Source organism: Candoia aspera, chromosome 2 (assembly GCF_035149785.1).
Source record: "Candoia aspera isolate rCanAsp1 chromosome 2, rCanAsp1.hap2, whole genome shotgun sequence".
NCBI lineage: Eukaryota > Metazoa > Chordata > Lepidosauria > Squamata > Boidae > Candoia > Candoia aspera.
Genome location: NC_086154.1, coordinates 124,981,963 through 125,004,114, shown reverse-complemented (window position 1 = coordinate 125,004,114; position 22,152 = coordinate 124,981,963). Strand labels below are relative to the sequence as shown.

The following is a 22,152-nucleotide window of genomic DNA, read 5'->3' as shown; positions in this document are numbered from 1 at the left end:
GGGAATTCTTGTCTTGGCATTCCTCTAATCCCTGTGTTTTAGCGGCTCTAGCAGGTCCTGCAAGTGGAATGCTGGCATGGCAGCTTTCCTTCAGTAGCTTAAGCAAGATTGCAGAGGTAAACAAGACATGGTTCTGTCCATTTTCCTCTTTGGCCGGACACGAAGGTGTTGAAGTAACAGACTGTCTGGCTTCATTTCTTTTATTTCCCTTTATGTAGGATGTGTTGGTGGGAGGGAGTGGGTGGGGTTGGGACTTGTTGCTGTAGAACCTGCAACAGTTCTGATGGTTGTTCATTGTTCTCTGTTGCAAAGCTGGCAGCAGTGGAGAGTAGAAACAATAGCACTGTGAAAATGCCACTACTGTAAAAGAGATTTCTGTGCTGTGACATCTTGCAGACTGAGCTCAGAATTGTATTACAGAAATTGCAAGCTGACCTTCACTTCCTTCTGAGAAAACTGATAATGAATCCCACCTACTTTCTGGCAGGGTTAGTATTTTCCTCTGAATTGGTAACAGAAGACTATTGTGAGTGTTCAAGACAGATTGGCATTTACTGTTGCTCATGCTTGCCAGCCAATTATTTTCAATGGAGAATTTCAATCACAGTGGACCATGAATGTGGAATAACGACCCACAACTATTTTCAGGCCTGTTTGTAGCATAGCCTCTTTGAGATAAGCTGACTACACTTCCTCCTCCTTCATCCGCAAAGTGAAATGGAGAGGAAAGGATTGTTCATTGTTTAAATTGCTGTATTTTTTTACCTTTCGAAATATGCTCATGGGATCTTCGGCTTCCGATACTAAAATAACGATTGTGAACACACCAATGCACAGGAGAAGAAGGGACAGCTTGTGCTGCTCTGCCTTAGGCAGCAAAACTCTTGGCCTGGCTGTACCCAACTAAACAAAACCAGAAAAGATTTTCTTTTCTTGGAAGAAAAAAGCATAAACACATACATACCAACATTCTTTTTTTATTGGGAACCCAGTATATTTTGCATAACTGGAAGCAACATTCTAGCCCTCGGTCGCACTGTGAGATATATGAGATTAAATTATTACCATGGAATCCAAAGTTAGCCCTAACAATGACATCTGTGTGTGTGTGTGTGTGTGTGTGTGCGCGCGCACGCACACAGTGCAGGAGATATACTCTCCTACTCCAGGATATTCCAGACACTTTCCTTGTCATTTCAGGTTTCATGTTGTTTTTTAAGGAAAAAAGCTTAGCCGTTCTTCTGACAGAGATAAAGAAAAAGTGAACTGTTGGTATTCTGTTATGAAAACCCTGCAGCTCTGTCTGACCAGACACAGCCATAGAGGAGTGTTCATATAACAGGGAATGATACTTCTATAATGCCCTTAAAGTTCCCTTAAAAAACCCTCCAATGTTGAATTATTCTACAGTCTGACCTCCTACGAATGGTCTCCAAGGTCTCCTGTATCCTGAAGCTGGGCTAGCTCCTTCTGCCAGCCATGTTGCCTCTGAGGTAAATGGAATGTTTTTGAAATCCAGCATTTTTAAAAAAAGTAAGTATGTTTGCAATGAAGGAGCTCAGCAGAAACAGAATTTCCACAATGTCATTAGGTTTTGCTCCTCTGCCCAAATTGGTCCTATTCAGAAGACTTGCTCTTGTGCACCACCTTAAGGTGTCGCTGTTGGGTCTCTTAAAAAACCAACAAATCTCACTGCTCAGAGAACGGCAGCCTCTGAAAGTTGTAAGCCAGAACATCATTGTAAGCTTTAGCAGAGCATCCAGCGCTCTGCTGTGCTTAGGGGGTAGCCTCTTTCTACTCGAAGCTGGTCACTGAGTCTCCAGTAGCTCTGTCCCTTGAAAAAATAGACCTTGCGGTTCTCCCAGGTAAATGCAGCATCCAGGTGGGATGGAGCCCCAGTGAAAAGGGTGGAGATCTTTCTAGGGGTGTTAGTGAAATAGCTCCCCAGTTCATCCCACTGCCAGTAGGCAGTGTCCTGTGAAAAGAGATTGAGAAGGAATAACACCCTTCCTAGCATTCCCGGTTCCTTGGTACATTTCTCTAGTGTTCCTCAAATATTTAAGAAAAGAACAGAACAACATCCTGACAAACCAACCTTCTATCATCATCAGTGACTATGCCATTATGTAAGAGCATAGTCTCTCCTTCCTGTCACTAAGGAAAGTCTGTTTAAGCAAGTGACTTCCCTTCTCTGTACTGCCTTCTTTCCAGCCCTTCAATCAGCTCCACCTTCTCCCATGCCTCTTATTAGTGACACATTCAAACTATCCTCAACCTGTCACACCCCATTTTAAGAAAATATATGTTGTGCTTAGAATATACTCTGGATTCACAGACTCAGTTCTGCTTCCCTCCCACAAATACCGGAGAATAAGAATGCATAAGCTGCAAGGATCAACTACAAAAACTATCTGAATCACAACGGAGCAAGCTGTTTTCTGACAAAAAACGATGTGGCACAATTCACATCCTAATAATCCAGGCTTATCTCTGTTTCATGTATCTTCAAACTCATTATTTTCCATTTTAGGAAGCTTTTTGGTTTAAAATGACTTCTATCTCAATGCTACCCATAGGCTTAAACCCTTAAGGTACATTATTTTTACCTTAAATATGAAGATCTTCTTGTTTTTTGGCCAATAGAAAGCAGCATCTATCTTGGCTGGGATACGAGTGAGGGGTTTAGGGTAACCGGAATCCAACTTGAATCCCCGGTAACGCCACAGTTTAGTACCTGGTAACCAAAATGGCATGAATACAAATTAAAAAGAGACAGTAAAAAATACAGTTTGAAACTATTACTGTAATAGCAGCTACAGATCTATGGTCATAGGTCAGCAACTCTGTCTGTCTTCTAAAGTTATCCACCCATTGTTGTGCCAACATAACAACAAGGAGAGATTCATACCATCTTAACAATGGCTGGAGGAAGTCACTAGTGTGAAAATGACCTGTCAGAGGCAATTACATTTACAATTTATCTTATGATTAGCTTTGGAGGCCTTGCAAGGAGAAAAGGGGCATCATTAACAGAATGGAGGTAGAACATGCCTTTGGAAAGACTTTCTCTGTAAAAAGGGATCAAGTTGGAGCATTCGAGGAAGGGGGGGTTCATCTCAATGCACAGACCTTTGAAAAAATAAGTGCGCCCAGTACGGGGAGAGTACACAGCAGCATCCAGCCACCCAGGGAGGCCCTTCCACAATGCTGAGATCTTTAATGGGTGGTTGGTACCAAAATCAGTCACCGTCCACACATAATCACCATGGAATGCATACGTCTTATCATATGGTCCTAAACAGTAGGAGAGAAGAATTAAAAATAAATAATTGGACTCTAGTGTGTGCTCCTTATTTCTGAAAGGACACAGAACATTGCTTTCTTCTTCTCCTCTTCCACCCTCTGCTTTCTGTACTCTATTTTGCTAAGTAGTTTTAATATTGGAAGAAAGACCAAGTTTCAAATCCTAACATGGTCACAGGGACTCACTAAATGACTAAATTACTTGCTAGATTACTGAATTACTTGCTCTCATGTCCCAGATTTACTACTAGGAACTTTAAAGACCTATTTCACATTATTGCAAGAGATAAAGCAGGACAAGAGATCCAGAGATCCATATGGTTCTTTACATGTCCCTTAAAAACCTGGTCTTCCTTCAGGCCTTGGGTTAACATGGATGGACGGGCCATCTGAGTTATAGACAGATGGCTTTGTTCCCTTGAACAACTGCTATGTTATGGATGTTGTCATCTGTACTGTATTGTTCCTTAATTCTGTGACACCACCCAGAGTCGTTTAGAGTAGGATGACCTAGAAATTTAATTAAATAACAACAATAACAGCAACAGTGTAAAAAGGATTAGATGCATTCAGCATTCCCTTTGCTAAGGAATCTACAGAAATTATTATTCTAACCAATACATAAGGCTGCACTCTGCAGCACTTCTTCTGTGGCCCTCCAGCATTTTAATTCAGTGATGGCAGGCTTCACACGTTTTGTACTCTTCTCAATTCTGTTCCATTTCTGAGTTCAAGACTGACTTTTTGTACTCTACTATTCACTCTCTCAACAGTCTAACCAGGGAATAAATAGCCCACACGTGTGGCTGGAAAGGCATTCATGAAAAGCTTCAGGGGGCTATTTTCAATCACCCTTTCCTCCAAGGTGTGGGAGAATAAGTTTGGCTCCAAAAGCCAGGATATGAGCGAGAGGGGGCTTACCCAGCATGATTGCATCCAGCTCATCTTTGCAGGGATCAGGGACTTTGCTAGGCTTCCAGGCCACTGTAGGAGCCGTAGTGAGGGCCGGGGAGGTCCCAGGTGCATTTGTTGACAGAGTCTTCTTACCTGTATAGAAAATTCATTCTAATTAAGAGTCAAGCCTAAAAGAAATGGGAAAATAATTGGGATTAAAAAAGGGGGGGGGATATTTGTCAATGTGGTTGGCTAACCACTGATCTCTTGCTATTGCATTGATTCTTTGACTTGCTTTCAAGCTAGGCTGAAGAAAAGCATTATTCAGAAAAGCATCAGGAAGAAGTCCAGGCCACTTTTGTCAACAGTCTTGGCTTCCTCTGGGTTGTATCACCCTCTGCATGTGACTTCAAAACTACTGGACCAGACCCTTTTGGGACTGTCATTGTGGGAAACTATGCTCCCTGTTGGTAGGGGATGAACATGCCAGGAGAAGAACATGAGAGCAGCCATGGGGTGGGGTGTGGGGAGAAGAAAAGGAGAAAAAGAAAGCAGCTGAACTCAGGAATCATGGCAAATAAACAGTGAAAAGTGAGATCTTCTGGATGGCATAAAGTGAAAGTTCATCATTTGTCAAGGGAGTTCCTCATTTTCCCTATACAGTCATCACTCTCTCTCTCTTTTTTTATATATATAAAACTGACTTGAACATATTCAGCATGAAAGGGGAATAATAAGTCTGCAGCTCATATGCTTCCCAGATTAAGTTAGCATGTAGAAATATTTTAAATAACTGCACTGAATCACATGTTCAATATTCTACATGCTATTCTTTAAAAATTCCCAGTGGTTAAAAACTAAGAATAAATTAATAATGAAATAATACAGTATCAATCAACAACAAAAATATCCAATATATATATATATTTTAAAAAGCACTACATCCATACCGATGGCTTAGTTACACTGGTTTTGTTTCAACTCCAGCAAGCTCATCAGGAGCCTGGTCAGAAAGTGACAACTGGCCCACCCCAAGGCACAAACCAGCCCATCTTGTCTGCTCCCAGAAGCATTCACAACCTTCCTTTCTTAGGAATTCCAGCTGCTTCGCCCACACAAGTCAGGGCACAAGGAAACAGGGCAGAGCAGCTGAGTCCACTAAGAACAACCAAACTAAAGGCAAGGATAGCAGTCCTGTCCAACTGCATGCCCACCAAGGTGGATCAGTTTCAATCTTTAGAGCCAAAGGAAAGGGAGCTGTGGGTGTGCTGGACTACTGAGTTCCATACCATACAGGGCCTGGATGCCTTCGATGTCATCACGATGCAGGTGGAAGGGGGACCGATAGCCATTGTAAGAGGGAGCCATGAGTGCAGTCGAGTACCGAGAATGACCCAGGCCCAGTGCATGACCAATCTCATGGGCTGCAATGATGCGTAGGTTAACCCCCTGGGAAGTCCCTTCTGTCCAGTGCTCATCAGCATCAAAGTGGACTGTACCTAATTCTGGGATGTCTGCATGGGCCAGTACATGACCTGGGAGAGACGAAGTGATGAAGGTTACTAATTTGTAAGTCAGGCTTTCCATTGGGAAATCTTGTTCTAAATCTGAGTCTGGCTTATTTTACCAATTCCTCTGCACAACACAGAGCTCTATGTCCTAATAAAATAATAATAATAATAATAATACCACCACCACCACCACCACCACCGTAGGAAGCACCTGACTTTCTACGGCCCTGTCTGATTTTTCCCCCTGCTGCTTGAAGCATGGCACAAAATGGGGCAGGAAAGGAATACACATACAATTTCTTAACAATCTGATTGCATTGCCTGCTGAACAGTTTGATTTAAGACTAAGTGATATTAATTTAAGCCTTATGATAAGATTTAACATGAAAAATAAGCAAATTATAATTGCTTAAAATCCAAGATATGTGGTTCTGCCATATCAAACAAAATATGAATTTTTATAGAGAAAAGGAAAAAAAGCAAGTATTTAATTTTTTTCCATAAAAATAGAGCATTTTTAAAGAGCTAAGTTAAAAAGTACCAAAAAAAACAAAAACAAAAAAGCTGGGTAGTATTTTCGAGAACAGCCTGCCCAGACAGCTGCTCCTCCTTCTTCTTATTGGATAAAGGATGGTTCTGTTACGAGTGTTTCTGACTCTACAGTACTGAAGAGATTCCTTGTAATGTACTGGCTAGACTAAGAACAGCTCAAATTCATGTACAGCCATGAATGTTATTAGGGCCACCTTGAGCCATTCATTGTCACTCTTGCCTATTCTGACTCACAAACTTGTTGTAAGAACGAAATGGGGATCAAGTATGTAAACACCTGACATTCTTTGGAGCAATTATTATCAAAGAGATTAGCTTTTCGTCAGGCAGGTTTTTTTGTCATCTGAAGCAATTCACATGGAGGTCTTGAATGCTGCTTTTTAACTTGGTGATGGTGGCAGTTCATGTGTAGATGTAAAAAAGTAATACCAAATCAAGTTCAAGGAGCCCTGTCAAAGTTGCATCTGGGCAACTGCTAATTAGCAGACCGAGCAAGATGCAGAAACACATAATTTCACATATCTACTACAATATGAAATGACCAGCAGATGAAATTTAGTGATTCAGGCCAAATCTTTCTGAAGGTGTCAGCCCTTCAAGTTAGGTCAGGTCAAGAAAGAGACCATGCAAAGGCTATTGGAACATGACTGTACTGCTGGAGGTCATAATAACAGAATATTGAAAGCCTGCCAGAGTTTCTCTCTGCCCCCTCTTATACCAAGAGAATCAAGGCAGGGTTATTTTGAATTGCTTTCTCACACTTTCCATTTTCCCAGGACTGAGTTGCTGTTTCTTTTCCCTTAAGGCTCATCCATTCCTTCATCAAGGTTATTGCCACATTCCTTTACAGAAGGACAATTTAAAGTCCCATCAAATCAAGTCATCTTGGTTTAAAGTCAATCCATCTTAATGAGCACTAGGGCTGGTACTGAGCTTCTATTTATGCATTCCATTTATAACCCATCTTTCCTCCTGGAACTTGAGGCGACATCAACTGTTTCTCTTCAGTATATTATTTTCCCTTTTGTTCTGTGAGATAAACGTTTGCAAAGTCATTCAGTGAGCTTCACAGTTGAGTGGGGATTTGAACCCAGGTATCCCCAGTCCTAGCCCAGTTCCCCAACCACTCTCTCTCACACCACCCTACTCCTGCCAATAAAGCCAATTCAGCCTTGCAGTTTATATCATCCCTTGCCAGCTGCTCCACCCCACCTCTGCTGCAGCCTTCCTCTCCTACACTGTTCTCCTTCTAACTCCATCCAGCTCCCCCTGAGCCCTCCCCAGCCCTGCTTGGGTCCATACCAGGCCCATCGAAGGGCCGTGAGCAGCCCCAAGGAGAAGAACCATGGAAGGACAGGCGGATGTCAGCACGGCCAGTCCGCACCTCCTGGAAAGTGAGACGTGTCACATCGCTCCAGTACTTGAATGCTGTCTGGATTGCAGTGCGTGTTGCAGTAGTCCCCAAGTCTTCGCTGTAACTGTAGATCCTGTACGTCAGGTGCCTCTTGTGCCAGCGACCTGTAGGAGGAGGCACAGCACCAGAGGAATCAATAACTGAGCACTTTCTCCCCTGCAGAAGTAGGGCAAAATTAAGGTCAGGAGAATCACAGCCTTTGAGGGAATTCTCAAAACAAACATAAGAAGGGGACATCAGTATTTTCAGGGCATCCTCAAGGTTTGCATAAGCATCCACACACACACACACACATGTGCACACACAAACACACTTGGAGAACTGAAATCTGAGTGGAAACACTGAAACTGAAAATCAGAGGGGAAAATCTAGAATCCAGTATGCTGCTAAAAGTCACGGATGGCTAAAACCCTTTATAGGAGCATTCCGCTCTACTCCCTTTTATCATAGTCCCATGTTTTCTGGAATATTCTTTAACTAAGCCTCCAATTCTATGCACATTTATTTGGGAATACAAGAAAGAGCCTTGTGGTCAAAGACCAGCAAATTTGTTGTCACATAAGCTTTTATGGATTTCAGTCTATTTTGTCAAGATAGCTGAAATATAATTCCGAGAAGAAGTTTATAGAACGAACACAGCTGTTTAGAAGGGGAAGGAGAGATAAGAGACAGAGATACAAAATTCCTTTGGACAGAAATGGTAAATTAAGTGTCAGTAAGTTCAATAAGGAGTCTTTCTGGAGAAATTAGTCTTTTATAAAAATAACCAAGTGTCTTGGGACACTCAAATGTATCTCTTTAGAACTGTATTCCATATATCTGACTGAGATACTCGAAAGTTTATCTGATAATAAAGGTGTTAGTCTTTAGGGTATCACTTTGTTATTCTGGCTGCAAGAGACTAACATGGAACCCCACAGAAACTGTTACTTGGAAATAACCTAAGGAAATTATTTGGACTTACTTTTACAGTCAACATGAGTAAAACTGGGCTTACAGGCCATTACAACCACACCACTACAAGCTGGGCCTAATTCCCACTTCAGGTCAGATCCACATGTTCATTCCTTTCATACTAGGGGTGGAGTTGGTTGGTTAATTAATCTTGGCTCTTTGCAACTCTTGGCTTGTGGCAAACACATCAGCTAGGAATGGATTCAAGGATGCTTCCCAGGCAAATCCAGTATCAGCCTTTTGCGACAGGCCTGATTAAGGAACAGACATAACTGGGATTCCAGAAGAGCGACTTCCCTGTTTGATATGCTAACAAAATCTTGAAAGCCTGTCCAAAACTTTCACTGCCCCTTTTTAAGGACAAGGAGGTCAAGGTGGAGCTGTTCTGAATCTCCTCCTCTGCTTTCTAATTTCCCAGGCCTGAGCAACTGTTTTTCCTCTCCCTCCTTCATCTCAAGGCCAGAGTTAAATTCTTCTACTTCTGGGGATCTTTAGAAGCAAATCAAGGGAAGAGATCCAGAACACTGGATCATTTCCCGTGGTCAATTATCTTTTGCCAAAATATGCATCAACAAACAACTGCTTTTTATTTGCATGGTCAGTTTACAATTGGGCCTGGTTAGGATGTAGACTATCAGGGAATCCCTGGGCTGCAAGCTGGTTGGAAAATTGAAAGACATCACGGAAAAAGGCAGGGAAAAAATTGTCTACATGTTATGGCCCAGAAAATTACACAGACTTGTCCATGAAGTCACTGCAAGCCAAGCTTGACACACTTTTTATCAATCTACATGGAGGAAATTCACAGACAGGGCAGAGGCGGTCTTAAAGTCGAAATGACTGTCTGCCTTAAAACATGTGTCTTGCAATGTCTTTAATTAGACAAGCTGATGCAGAAAGGATATCCAAATGGATGAAGGATACTAGTTAGCTATGCAGATTTGCATGCTGCTACATGTACTCTCTTTGTGGATGCAGGAATTTTTTCTGGAGTAGCATAAACTCAATGATCTGCTTCCCACATGCAGAAAGCTAACAAGCTCCTCCTCAAACATCTGACAGTAAACTATTTGGGGATTTCTTTTTTTAACACTGAAAAGCAAGATAAAAATAATGTAAATGAATAAGTAACGCATGATTTACAATATCAATTCTTGATTGGCAACATGTCCTTGACTCTAGCACTGATGGGTGCCTCATTAGTACTTGGTTCAGATCAAACCCTGTTTGACTAACACAGAAAATCTCAGTTTGGGTGAGGGGCCCAAGTTTCAGGATAGGCTGCAGAGTGTTGGCTTTCAATTTCCATTTAACTGTTGCCCACCTTTCTACTGGCCTCACTGTCAAAAGAGAGCTGTGTTAGTCTATGGTAGCAGTCTCATATCAGACTCCTGATTTTTTACTCTGGCCTCAGTGTCCCATCATTAAAATGAAAATAATTTTTTAAAAACCCTGTAAAATGTCTTTCCTAACTCAAGTCTGATTTTAAAAAGTGGGAGAAAATATACTTTTACCTGCCATCATAACCAGAATGGGAAGGGATCATCATGGAAAACGCCTTAACCCAGCAATTACAGATTTTACTGGCATACTAGGTGCCTGTGATAATACCCACTTGCTATTAGAGACTTTCTAGCTCATTGCTGATGATTATAAAGTTTGAAGAACATATAGAAACACCACAAGCCTCTTAATTCTTATTTTCTCCAAACTGAAAAGAACTTCTACATCCACCAGAATCCTTTGGCAAGGGATGGCTTGGGGGAGAGGCTAAGCCTTATCTCACTTGCATTAAGAAAGATAAGAAACAATAGGAGCATCTCCCACATTTCTTACTTTATCAGCACCCAGAAGACTTACAAATGAGATAAATCCTTCTTTGAACAGGCCACAGGACTAAGAGGGGGAAGGACTGCTGACATGAGTGACTGGAGCTGGCTCTCTGTTCTGAAAAACTGAATCAGGTCTTATCAAGAAAAAAAGTGCCACTGATTTCACTCCGTAGGAAGCCTCATAGATTCCTACTTTACTCATATAATACTGGTCTGACCATGCAAAGCATGGATATGGCATTAGGCACATCTCCTTCATAGGTTTTTTGTGGGCAAGATAGTATATATAAAGCTCATGCTCCATTAAAAGCCTCAATAACAAAATGTTGCAGCGTAGAACAGAATGCTGATTCCAACTCTCCATTCTACTCTCCCCTGCCGGTGCTCTGACAACCTTCCAATAATCACTGAGTATTCTACAGTATATTCACTGAGCATGCTCAGTCTACCCTGTGCTGTCTTTGCTGATGTGTTTATTTCTTACAATTTATATGCCACTCAGTCCAACAAGGCTCAAAGCGGCTGGCAAAACAACAACAACAACAACAACACCATTAAAATAATGATCAGGAACCAAACAGAAACAAAGCAACAGTGCCCTGAGGCATAGCCACCACCCCCAATCCAGAGCAGGAGCACCCCTTATCACTAATCTATTCCAAGGTTCTCTGGAAGGACCAGGTTTTAATGGCTTTCTGGAAAACCAGCAGGGTAGGAGCCAATCTAATCTGGGGAGGAATGTCCTTCAAAGAAGAGGGCCAGCAACAGAGGGAGGGGACGATTCCCTCACTTGAGGGTGTCTGGCTCCGTTTTTCCCCTACTTCAGCAGACCTTGTGACTCCCACCAGTGTGACAGCTCCTTTCTGTGCGTGGGTGGTGCCATTTTGGCTACCTAAGAGCAAGCACTCTGAAAATGATGATCTGTTCTCTATTGTGCAAATCCCAGCCTCAGAGCGGCCTTTGATGCAAACAAACACAGGGCCCTGTATTTCAAACAGCAGAATTCCCAAGGGTGAGATCTGCATCTCAGGGCAACTGAATTCCCTTCTTTGCAGCCCCAGGGACATTCTCCCTAGGTCCAGGCCTTTCCACTTGGACATAGATCCTTCCGGATCCCTGCCGCCTGGCCTCAAGGAAGCAGGTTAGGGGATGCTCACCCAAGAGGCGATATTTGAGGGTTCTTTCATTGAAGGAGTCATCCACACCACAGCGGGGCTGCCTCATCTGGGAGAGGGTTGCCATGTCCACCTGCCCGGTGGCGGGCAGTCCTGATGCAAGCTGAAAAGATCTGTTGGAGCAGAAGCAGGAGGGAGAAGAGAGGACACACAGTGGTTATCGTTGCCCAACACATGGACCCTGGTTTGCTTAAGTGACCAGATTTCCTGGGGTTGCAGGACATTAACCACATGCTCCATGCTCTCCCCTCCAGTAGCCTAAGATGTGCTTGTCTTGTCTGTAGTTCCCTTGTGTCACCTAAATGAGATCAGTGACAGGACAAGCCCAAAGTCTTCAGTTTGTTTTCCTGACTGAGCCATATGTTTCTGGTTTAATGTCCCTCATGTCTTCATTTTACCTCAAAGCAACCTCGATCTCCTCTTCTGTGAACTTATTTGAGAACTGTTCCAGTGGCTTCTGTAAGTATCCAAATTGCAGCAAAAACTCCTGAAATAGGGAAAGAAATGTAAAAGGTAAACTCATCCCCAACACTACATTTTACTGGGACACAAACGTACTCTCAACACCCAGTCCTAGCAAACTGGGTGTAGAAAACAAGGAAAATGACCTTGATGGAGATAGGCAGGAGCCATTACTTAGGCAAAAGGGGCTGAAGCATTTTTAAAGTCTGGAACAGCAAGATAACATTCAGAAGCAGCTCAGGCAGATGACACCCTAATTCTCTACAAAGAGAATAAACTATAAAGGGGAGGAGGAGGCCCAGCACAGTCAGACTTGCAAGATTGTGTTACTGTAGCCAAACGTAATAAAGGTAGTTTTAGCCTTCCTGTGGAGTTGATTTCCTGATCTGGTCTACTGAGAGAGGCTGACACTGGGTAACTTCCATAAGGTCCTGTGGCAATCTCTCTCTGCTGGATTGGCAGGCCACAGTTCAACTTCATTTTTCTGGACATATTTGGCCTGTTAGACCTCCCTGTTTTCAAGTGAACGGAAAAAGCAAAAGAGCACAAATGCTAAGAGTTCTCCCGCAGATGCACATTTTAGAGGACAATCCATAATGGCCCCTTAGTTCTTCCAAGGCATTATGTGTCTCTCACAAATACACTCACATTCACACAAGTATTTCCACATTTTGTGGCATGCACACATTATTATAAATAGCACGCTGCTGCTTCCTGTGGTCCCTCCCTGATCAGACCAGATTCTTTTGCTGTGAGCCAAAATTGCAGCCTTGGATGTACCCGCAAAACTCCTCAATCTGCAATTTCAGCTCACAAATGAGTCAGACATTCATTTTGCCACAAGAACAGAGTCTGTGGTAAACTGAGTCAACATGGATTAACTGGGCAGATAAAACCTGAGATTCATTGAAAGCCAGGAAGATAGATGCAAGCCCAAGACTGGGATAAAAGTGAAGACTGGCTGAATTCACCCACTGTCCTAATCCAAAACAATTGAACCATGTAATGGCTTATTACAATATGTGAACCCTGTCAATGCAATCTTTATCCACCCAGTTCCATATATTACATTTGGTTCTTGGAGCAATAAAAAGGTCTAGGCAACTATTTATATATTTTTAAACTTGGAAAATCTTTCCCCAACCTTTCCTGCGGGACAGGAAATAAACATTTTTGAGTGGCTATGTTGGCAGAACACATTTATTTATGGCTAATTTAACCATGGCTTACTCAACTGACCCTGTTTTCTAGGTAATGCAAGGCATATTGAACCATACCTAACAACACAAGCTGGCTTTGCACAACCCACTAGGGTAAAACATGGTTGGCTTGTTTGTGCTTCAGTGTGTCATGTGAACCCAGCCAGAAAGAGTTCTACTACCCACACTTCGTAAATACAGCCAGCGTTATAGTTTTAATAAAGCTCTGGAATAAAAGCATCTCAGTTTGGGGAAAGGATGAATCAGGGATTGAAGACCTTGGCAGAAGGAAGAAAAGTCTGGGGTTTGAGGATCCCACCCCTCTTGTCTCCTCCTGATGGTCCACCACTGCAGAGGCTTCTACTCTTCCATCAGAGGGGGGTCTGGGCCCAACCTACCAGGGCTTCTTTTTCTTCCATGCTCTTGACAGCAGCACCCTTGGCAGAGAGGACCCAGGCAAAGACCTGGAACAGCAGCGTCAGCCATGGGACCCTCATGTCTGGTTTCCTCACACGCCAAGCAAGAGGCAGCTCCTCAGCACTGCTCCCCAGGAAAGTCCACGGAGCACTTCAACAAATGCTTCCTGCTCTGGATTTGAGGCCAAGCAAGTCAGAATCTTGTTTGCCACCGTCTCTCTCTCTCTCTCTCTCTTTGCAGCCCAAGTTTTGCTTTGCCCTCCTTGATCCCTCAGTCCATCCTGTCTTCCCTCCCCGTTCCAAAGTTTATAAATCTCCCAAACAGCGGGAGTGAGTCATTTCCAACTGAAACATGTTGCAACCACAAGGCCAGGATAACCCCACTCTTTTTTTTTTTTTGCAGAATATTTTGCAGAGTAAACTTTCTCTTAAAGTGGCGGTTCCATGTGTGGGGACCCTCTTCAAACATGGTTTGCCTGATGACCCTAGGGTTCCATTGTCCATGCCACAGCATGTGGTTCAGAGCCCTGGATTAGGCCCAGGTTGTTTGTATTGACAACCCTAGTCTCTGAAAAAAAAATGCTTTAATTGCACGAGTTGTTTTAATTGAATCCAGGGATTCTGTTCAGCTGGAGAAATGTAGTAATACTAGGAATGAAGCCCACAAAACCCTGCCTACGTTTAGCAGGTCTAATTCAAGTCTTTCCTTGATTCCTGCCCCCTTCCTCCTGTTATAGATTGCCTAAACTAAGAACAGAGCTAATCAAGCTTCAGCCCTATCCTGACCTGGAAAAAGTGCATGTTCTCACAGTGCTAAGCAATATCAGCTTGCCCTCCCCCTCAAGTATCCAAGAGTTGTCCAAGTCTTGAATGCCATTTAGTGCAGGGATGGGCAATTTTTTGTCAGTCAAGGATGGCACCTGACACTTTGGGGGAGGGAGGTTGAGGGCTGTAATCTGAATATGGCCATTCGATTTGACATGAATTCTGAGGGAATTCTTTGTTTTTTAAACAGTGATATGCAAATCGTAGGGCTTACCCTACAGTTTGCATGTATTTCCCATCTCAAAATGGTAGCAAACTGCTGCCAGTTTTCAGTCCTATGGTTCAAGGGAGCTCTGAGGGTCACACACATACACACTCAAAAAGCAAACCAGAGTACTGCCTGTGGTCCTGGAGCCACCTAAGTCCCAACCATGATTTAGCATACTGTATATAGCAGACACTTCAGCAAAGGACCGTTACCTTGTCGTGGTGCTGGAGCTTGAGCACCTCAATGATGCCATGAGCTAAACCGTGAAGGGCCACCCAAGACGGGAAGGTCATGACAGACAGGTCAGACTAAAGGCGATCCCTGGGGAAGGTAATGGCAACCCACCCCAGTATTCTTGCCGTGAAAACTAAATGGATCAGTACAACCAGAGATATGTCGGTATACCATCAGAAGATGAGACCCCCAGGTCGGAAGATGGTCAAAATGCTACTGGGGAGGAACAGAGGATGAGTTCAGCTAGCCCCAGACATGATGACGCAGCTAGCTCAAAGCCAAAAGGACGGCTAGCAGCTGACAGTACTGGTGGTGAACGGCGAATCCAATAATTCTAAGGATCAACACACCATTGGAACCTGGAATGTAAGATCTATGAGCCAGGGCAAATTGGATGTGGTTATCGGTGAGATGTCAAGATTAAAGATAGACATTTTGGGCGTCAGTGAACTGAAATGGACTGGAATGGGCCACTTCACATCAAATGACCACCAGATCTACTACTGTGGACAAGAGGACCACAGAAGAAATGGAGTAGCTTTCATAATTAATAGTAAAGTGGCTAAAGCAGTGCTTGGATACAATCCAAAAAACAATAGAATGATCTCAATTCGAATTCAGGGCAAGCCATCTAACATCACAGTGATCCAAATATATGCCCCAACCACAGATGCTGAAGAAGCTGAAGTAGAGCAGTTCTATGAGGATCTGCAGCACCTACTGGACAACACGCCTAAAAGAGATGTTATTTTCATCATGGGAGACTGGAATGCTAAGGTGGGCAGTCAAATGACACCTGGAATTACTGGTAAGCATGGCCTGGGAGAACAAAACGAAGGAGGACATAGGCTGATAGAATTTTGCCAAGACAACTCACTCTGCATAACAAACACTCTCTTCCAACAACCTAAGAGACGGCTTTATACATGGACTTCACCAGATGGACAACACCGAAATCAGATTGACTACATCCTTTGCAGCCAAAGGTGGCGGACATCTATACAGTCGGTAAAAACAAGACCTGGAGCTGACTGTAGTTCAGATCACGAACTTCTTCTTGCACAATTTAGGATCAGACTAAAGAGATTAGGGAAGACCCACAGATCAGCTAGATATGAGCTCACTAATATTCCTAAGGAATATGCAGTGGAGGTGAAGAATAGATTTAAGGGACTGGACTTAGTAGATAGGGTCCCGGAAGAACTCTGGACAGAAGTTCGCAACATTGTTCAGGAGGCGGCCACAAAATACATCCCAAAGAAAGAGAAAACCAAGAAGGCAAAATGGCTGTCTGCTGAGACACTAGAAGTAGCCCAAGAAAGAAGGAAAGCAAAAGGCAACAGTGATAGGGGGAGATATGCCCAATTAAATGCAAAATTCCAGAGGTTAGCCAGAAGAGATAAGGAATTATTTTTAAACAAGCAATGCGCGGAAGTGGAAGAAGACAATAGAATAGGAAGGACAAGAGACCTCTTCCAGAAAATTAGAAACATCGGAGGTAAATTCCAGGCCAAAATGGGTATGATCAAAAACAAAGATGGCAAGGACCTGACAGAAGAAGAAGAGATCAAGAAAAGGTGGCAAGAATATACAGAAGACCTGTATAGGAAGGATAACAATATTGGGGATAGCTTTGACGGTGTGGTCAGTGAGCTAGAGCCAGACATCCTGAAGAGTGAGGTTGAGTGGGCCTTAAGAAGCATTGCTAATAACAAGGCAGCAGGAGACGACGGCATTCCAGCTGAACTGTTCAAAATCTTGCAAGATGATGCTGTCAAGGTAATGCATGCTATATGCCAGCAAATTTGGAAAACACAAGAATGGCCATCAGACTGGAAAAAATCAACTTATATCCCCATACCAAAAAAGGGAAACACTAAAGAATGTTCAAACTATCGAACAGTGGCGCTCATTTCACATGCCAGTAAGGTAATGCTCAAGATCCTGCAAGGTAGACTTCAGCAATTCATGGAGCGAGAATTGCCAGATGTACAAGCTGGGTTTAGAAAAGGCAGAGGAACTAGGGACCAAATTGCCAATATCCGCTGGATAATGGAAAAAGCCAGGGAGTTTCAGAAAAACATCTATTTCTGTTTTATTGACTATTCTAAAGCCTTTGACTGTGTGGACCATAACAAATTGTGGCAAGTTCTTAGCGGTATGGGGATACCAAGTCATCTTGTATGCCTCCTGAAGAATCTGTATAATGACCAAGTAGCAACAGTAAGAACACACCACGGAACAACGGACTGGTTTAAGATTGGGAAAGGAGTACGGCAGGGCTGTATGCTCTCACCCTACCTATTCAACTTGTACGCAGAACACATCATGCGACATGCTGGGCTTGAGGAATCCAAGGCTGGAGTTAAAATCGCTGGAAGAAACATGAACAATCTCAGATATGCAGATGATACCACTTCGATGGCTGAAAGCGAAGAGGAACTGAGGAGCCTTATGATGAAGGTGAAAGAAGGAAGTGCGAAAGCTGGCTTGCAGCTAAACCTCAAAAAAACCAAGATTATGGCAACCAGCTTGATTGATAACTGGCAAATAGAGGGAGAAAATGTAGAGGCAGTGAAAGACTTTGTATTCCTAGGTGCAAAGATTACTGCAGATGCTGACTGCAGTCAGGAAATCAGAAGACGCTTAATCCTTGGGAGAAGAGCAATGACCAATCTCGATAAAATAGTTAAGAGCAGAGACATCACACTGACAATAAAGGTCCGCATAGTTAAAGCAATGGTGTTCCCCATAGTAACATATGGCTGCGAGAGCTGGACCATAAGGAAGGCTGAGAGAAGGAAGATCAATGCTTTTGAACTGTGGTGTTGGAGGAAAATCCTGAGAGTGCCTTGGACTGCAAGAAGATCAAACCAGTCCATCCTCCAGGAAATAAAGCCGGACTGCTCACTTGAGGGAATGATATTAAAGGCTAAACTGAAATACTTTGGCCACATAATGAGAAGACAGGACACCCTGGAGAAGATGCTGATGCTAGGGAGAGTGGAGGGCAAAAGGAAGAGGGGCCGACCAAGGGCAAGATGGATGGATGATATTCTAGATGGATGGATGATATTCTAGAGGTGACAGACCCGTCCCTGGGGGAGCTGGGGGTGTTGACGACTGACAGGAAGCTCTGGGGTGGGCTGGTCCATGAAGTCACGAAGAGTCGGAAGCGACTAAATGAATAAACAACAACAAATATAGCAGACATATGGAACCTATGTCCTCCAGCTGTTGCTGAACCACAATTCCCTACATACTTTACTATTGGAACATGTTTTATTTATTTATTTCATATGGCATAGCAGAATGCAGCATTGTTGCATAAAAATCACAAAAACAATATATGAAAGTGTATAAAATATAGGACATTGGGACAATAAATTATTTTAAAAACACATTAATACAAATGATGAATAAAATTATGAATAAATTAAGTTATGTATGAGCAGTTACTAAAGCAACTAAGCCTATGGCCTGATATCTAGATAGTTTAGCCATTGGACAGCAGTACCCTCGAAATGATGAAGTTCTTGCAGGGAGCCAGGAAAGCTTCTGAGGGGACATTCCATCGCAATGTGATGTAAACTTTGTGGGACATTTCCACAGTCACAGTTAGGATTATCAACCAGCCCCCATTTATGTTTCCAATATTGGCATCTGCCATGATTAGTTCAAATCCAATTAAGCGCAGTCCAGTTTTTCTTTGGGAGATCAAAGCCATAAGGGCATTGTGCTGGATCAGACACTAAATTTAACAGGTCCGGGTTAAAAGTTGCCCACTCCTGGTGCCATGCTGTCTCAATGTCAAAGTCTTCTCTGACTAATTGCTGTCCAAGTTTCCACAGCGGGTTCCGAGATTTGAGTCTAAATATTTGATCGTGGCAATCCTCGTGTATAGGTAGTAATCGATTTGCCTTGCATTTCTGCCACTCCCTTTTTAAGGCAAGTTGTCTTCTAAAATTTGGGAGTGGTATGCTGGATAATATCGGTAGCCATTTGGAAGGCATCGATTTAATGGTTCCTGATATTAGCCTCATAGTGTGGTTAAGCTGGGTGTCCACTGCTTTTATATGGGTGTCCACTGCTTTTATATTTTGGCTGCTGGACCTTGCAAGGATTTCCCAGCAAGAAGCAGCAGCATGAACATTGAAAATAAAAACAGGTCTTTTCCGAACCAGCTGACAAAGGACATTGGAACATGTTGATTGGGACTGATGGAAGTCGAGGTTAGCAACATCTGAAGGGCCACAGGTTCCTGGCCCCAGCATACAGCTCCCATTATAAATAATTTAACAGCACTTCCATAAATCATCTGTCTACATTCCTACAGTTTCACAAGCAGAGGGACTTCCGGGGGAGGTATGGCGGACTGAATACGGCTCTGAGAAAGCAGAGCCAACAACAGCAGCAAAGACCAAGGAACCGGTAAGTAGACTGGATAAGGAGAGGACAGATGAGGAGAGGACAGGAGAGGACATGTGCTCCACATGGCTGCTCCTCCCAAGGAGACTGCAGAACAGCAGTTTTCTGGGGGTTTGAACACCAGGAGACAACAGGATCAGCCATCTTGTTTGCAACCACAGTGGAGCCTTTTAAAGGACACTAAGTTTGCAAACCTCACTTTCTAATCACTTTCAGAAATTACCTATTAGCCATCTTAAAGCTATTAGAGACCTTTGGAATGACAAGTCTGAAACTCTTCATTGGTGAGTTTATCTTCAATTCTGAACAAAAGAAAAATGAATTATAAGCTTAAGAACTTAAAGAATTTGAAATAAACTTAAAAGAATTTTGAAATAAACAGCAAAAGGCTAAATAAGTTTTTGATCTGAGAAAGTTAGAAATGGCTTGAGTCCATTGGAATTTTGAAATTTTGAATATTGGAATATTAACTTTTACTATAAGATTTTGGAATTAACTATAAAAAATGAACAACTTCTCATGGAAAACAGACCTGTTTTGATTATCCTGGCAATTGCAAGTAATCATAAAAGAAGTGATCATTTTAGAAATTGGACACTAGAGGTGACTAAAGATTCTAAGCAGAAGGGAAAAAAACACAAGTCAGTTCCTGATGTCAGTTAATACTGGGACTTACAAAATGACACAAAACATTATAATATCAGAAATATTAAAGATCTTTGAAGAATGGAGCCAGAAATTAGTAGCTACAATATCAGCACTGTCAATAATGATGTCTGCTTCTATGGATCTACTATGTTCAAAAGGTGTATTATGTATGTTCAGATAAAATTTGTTCCACATCTGTGATTCCTTCATTAAGGAATGACAGATGCGGAACAAATTTTATCTGACAAGCAGAGTAAGTACCAAAAGTGGAACTACAAATGACAGGCCAAGAGAATGATTTGGAAAAGGATGTTTTACTAGATATACAAAAGAAACTGGCTGAAGTTTTAAAACTTAAAAGGGAAATACAAATGATAAACCAAGAGAATGACCTGGAAAATGTTTTGTTATTTGATCTACAAAAGAGGCTTGTTAAAGCCTTGAAGAAATGCGATGGGATAAAAAAGAATTGAAGAGAAATCAAATCCTATGACAATATTTGATTGAATTAAAGGTTAAGACTGCTAGAAATAAAAGGAAGGAATATAAAGTTGGTTTATTTGATCAAGGTTAAAATAAGACCTTTTTTTTGTGAAGGTCTGGCAACCCTTTATGGAGTTTTTGCTGACGTCAGGATTGAAAAGTTGATGCTTTATGGATTTGCATATAGATAAGGGATGGGATATGGGATGAAGAGATATCTGTTTGTAACCTTATAGGGGTGAGGAGTTACTAAATTTATTTATACTTGTGGTGAAGTTTGGAAGTCACTTCTTTATATATTTCTTTTCTTTTTCTTTATTATATTCTTTCTTTTCTTTTTCTTTTCTCCTGCACTTTTTATTCTTTTTTTCCATTCTCTTCTCTTAGTTTGTATTGTAATTTATTAGTATATTGTATAGTATATTATAGTATTGTATTGTAATATTGTAATTAAAATTCTTAATAAAATTATATTAAAAAAAGTTTCACAAGCAGAAATCTAGCACACTGCAGAAAAAATGCTTACAAAGCAAATAGTTTGAGTTGACAGAAGACAGGGAATCAAGTCATCAGATCACATGATGCAAGATGGACAACAATCTGCCCATTGAATTGCTGGTCAGTCTGGTTTAGGGGCAAGGATGCATTATGAAACCATCCAAAATTCTACCAAACCTCTGAATCCTGTTTTAGAAAGTAGCTTTTGCTTGACAGCATTAAAGTTGTGGCTTTCTACAGGGGGCAGTGCCCAAGCCTGACAGTTTTGTCCTACTCCACTGATGATCCAACCTCCCAAACTCTGAGCTCAAGTTTTTTTGATAGACAGTGGACAGTGTGTATACATATGTGTGTGTGTGTGTGAGTGAGTGCATGTGAAAATTAGGACTAAATGGGACATTATCATTTAATTTAAAACAATTAAAAGCCCTACATATAGATAGGACTGTCCCTCAGAATTAGACATATTGCATCTATTTCATAGAATTTAGCACTGCAATTAGCATTAGCTGAATATTACTTTCTTTTGATTCCAGGAGTGTGAAGACAATTGATATAATAATCTGGCTCACTAAATAATTTGATTCAACCATGAACAAGTATTATTTGCTGTAATATAAGTCAATGGCCCTCTCTAATTTCTAAGCAGATTGTCTCTCTCATGCCCTAAGAGGGTATGTTTCTATTTAAATTTCACAGTAAGGGTTTAAAAAAAAACAGGCAACAATCCCAGATTCCACTTTTTCTACAGTGGTTGCAAGAAAGAAGAAAAACACAGTCCAGGATAAAGCATCAAAGAAGCCACTATCTGTTTTTCCCATCCTTCATGCCAAATCACTGACATTTAACTTTATCTTAAGGATTTAATGAGTTTTGCAAATATGCTGTACAGAAATACTGTACACAGAGAGAGAGATCTGTGAATCAACTGCCAGCACACCAATTGACACAAACAAATGTCAAACGGACTCATTTCATTGCCATCAGATAATGTGACTGATCATGAGTCAAAGGATACATGTTTTTGCACAATGAATCAACTACTGCTGTGCTGAGTGTTCGTGAGGTTTGATTTTCATGATGCAAGCCCTCCTTTATGCACTGCACCAATTGCAA

At 42.0% G+C, this 22,152-nt stretch overlaps 1 protein-coding gene across 1 annotated transcript; it reads right to left on the bottom strand.

Moving 5' to 3' along the window:
- Nucleotides 1-961: 961 nt before the first annotated feature.
- On the bottom strand, nucleotides 962-13,997 carry MMP19 (matrix metallopeptidase 19). Its single transcript, XM_063293524.1, has 9 exons — nucleotides 13,695-13,997; nucleotides 12,034-12,122; nucleotides 11,618-11,748; nucleotides 7,563-7,778; nucleotides 5,487-5,732; nucleotides 4,225-4,350; nucleotides 3,130-3,294; nucleotides 2,607-2,734; nucleotides 962-1,975 (listed from the first exon to the last, which is right to left on the bottom strand). The coding sequence occupies exons 1-9, from the start codon at nucleotides 13,791-13,793 to the stop codon at nucleotides 1,748-1,750; spliced, it is 1,428 nt and encodes a 475-aa protein (XP_063149594.1). The 5' UTR covers nucleotides 13,794-13,997; the 3' UTR covers nucleotides 962-1,747.
- Between the last annotated feature and the right edge of the window lie 8,155 nt (nucleotides 13,998-22,152).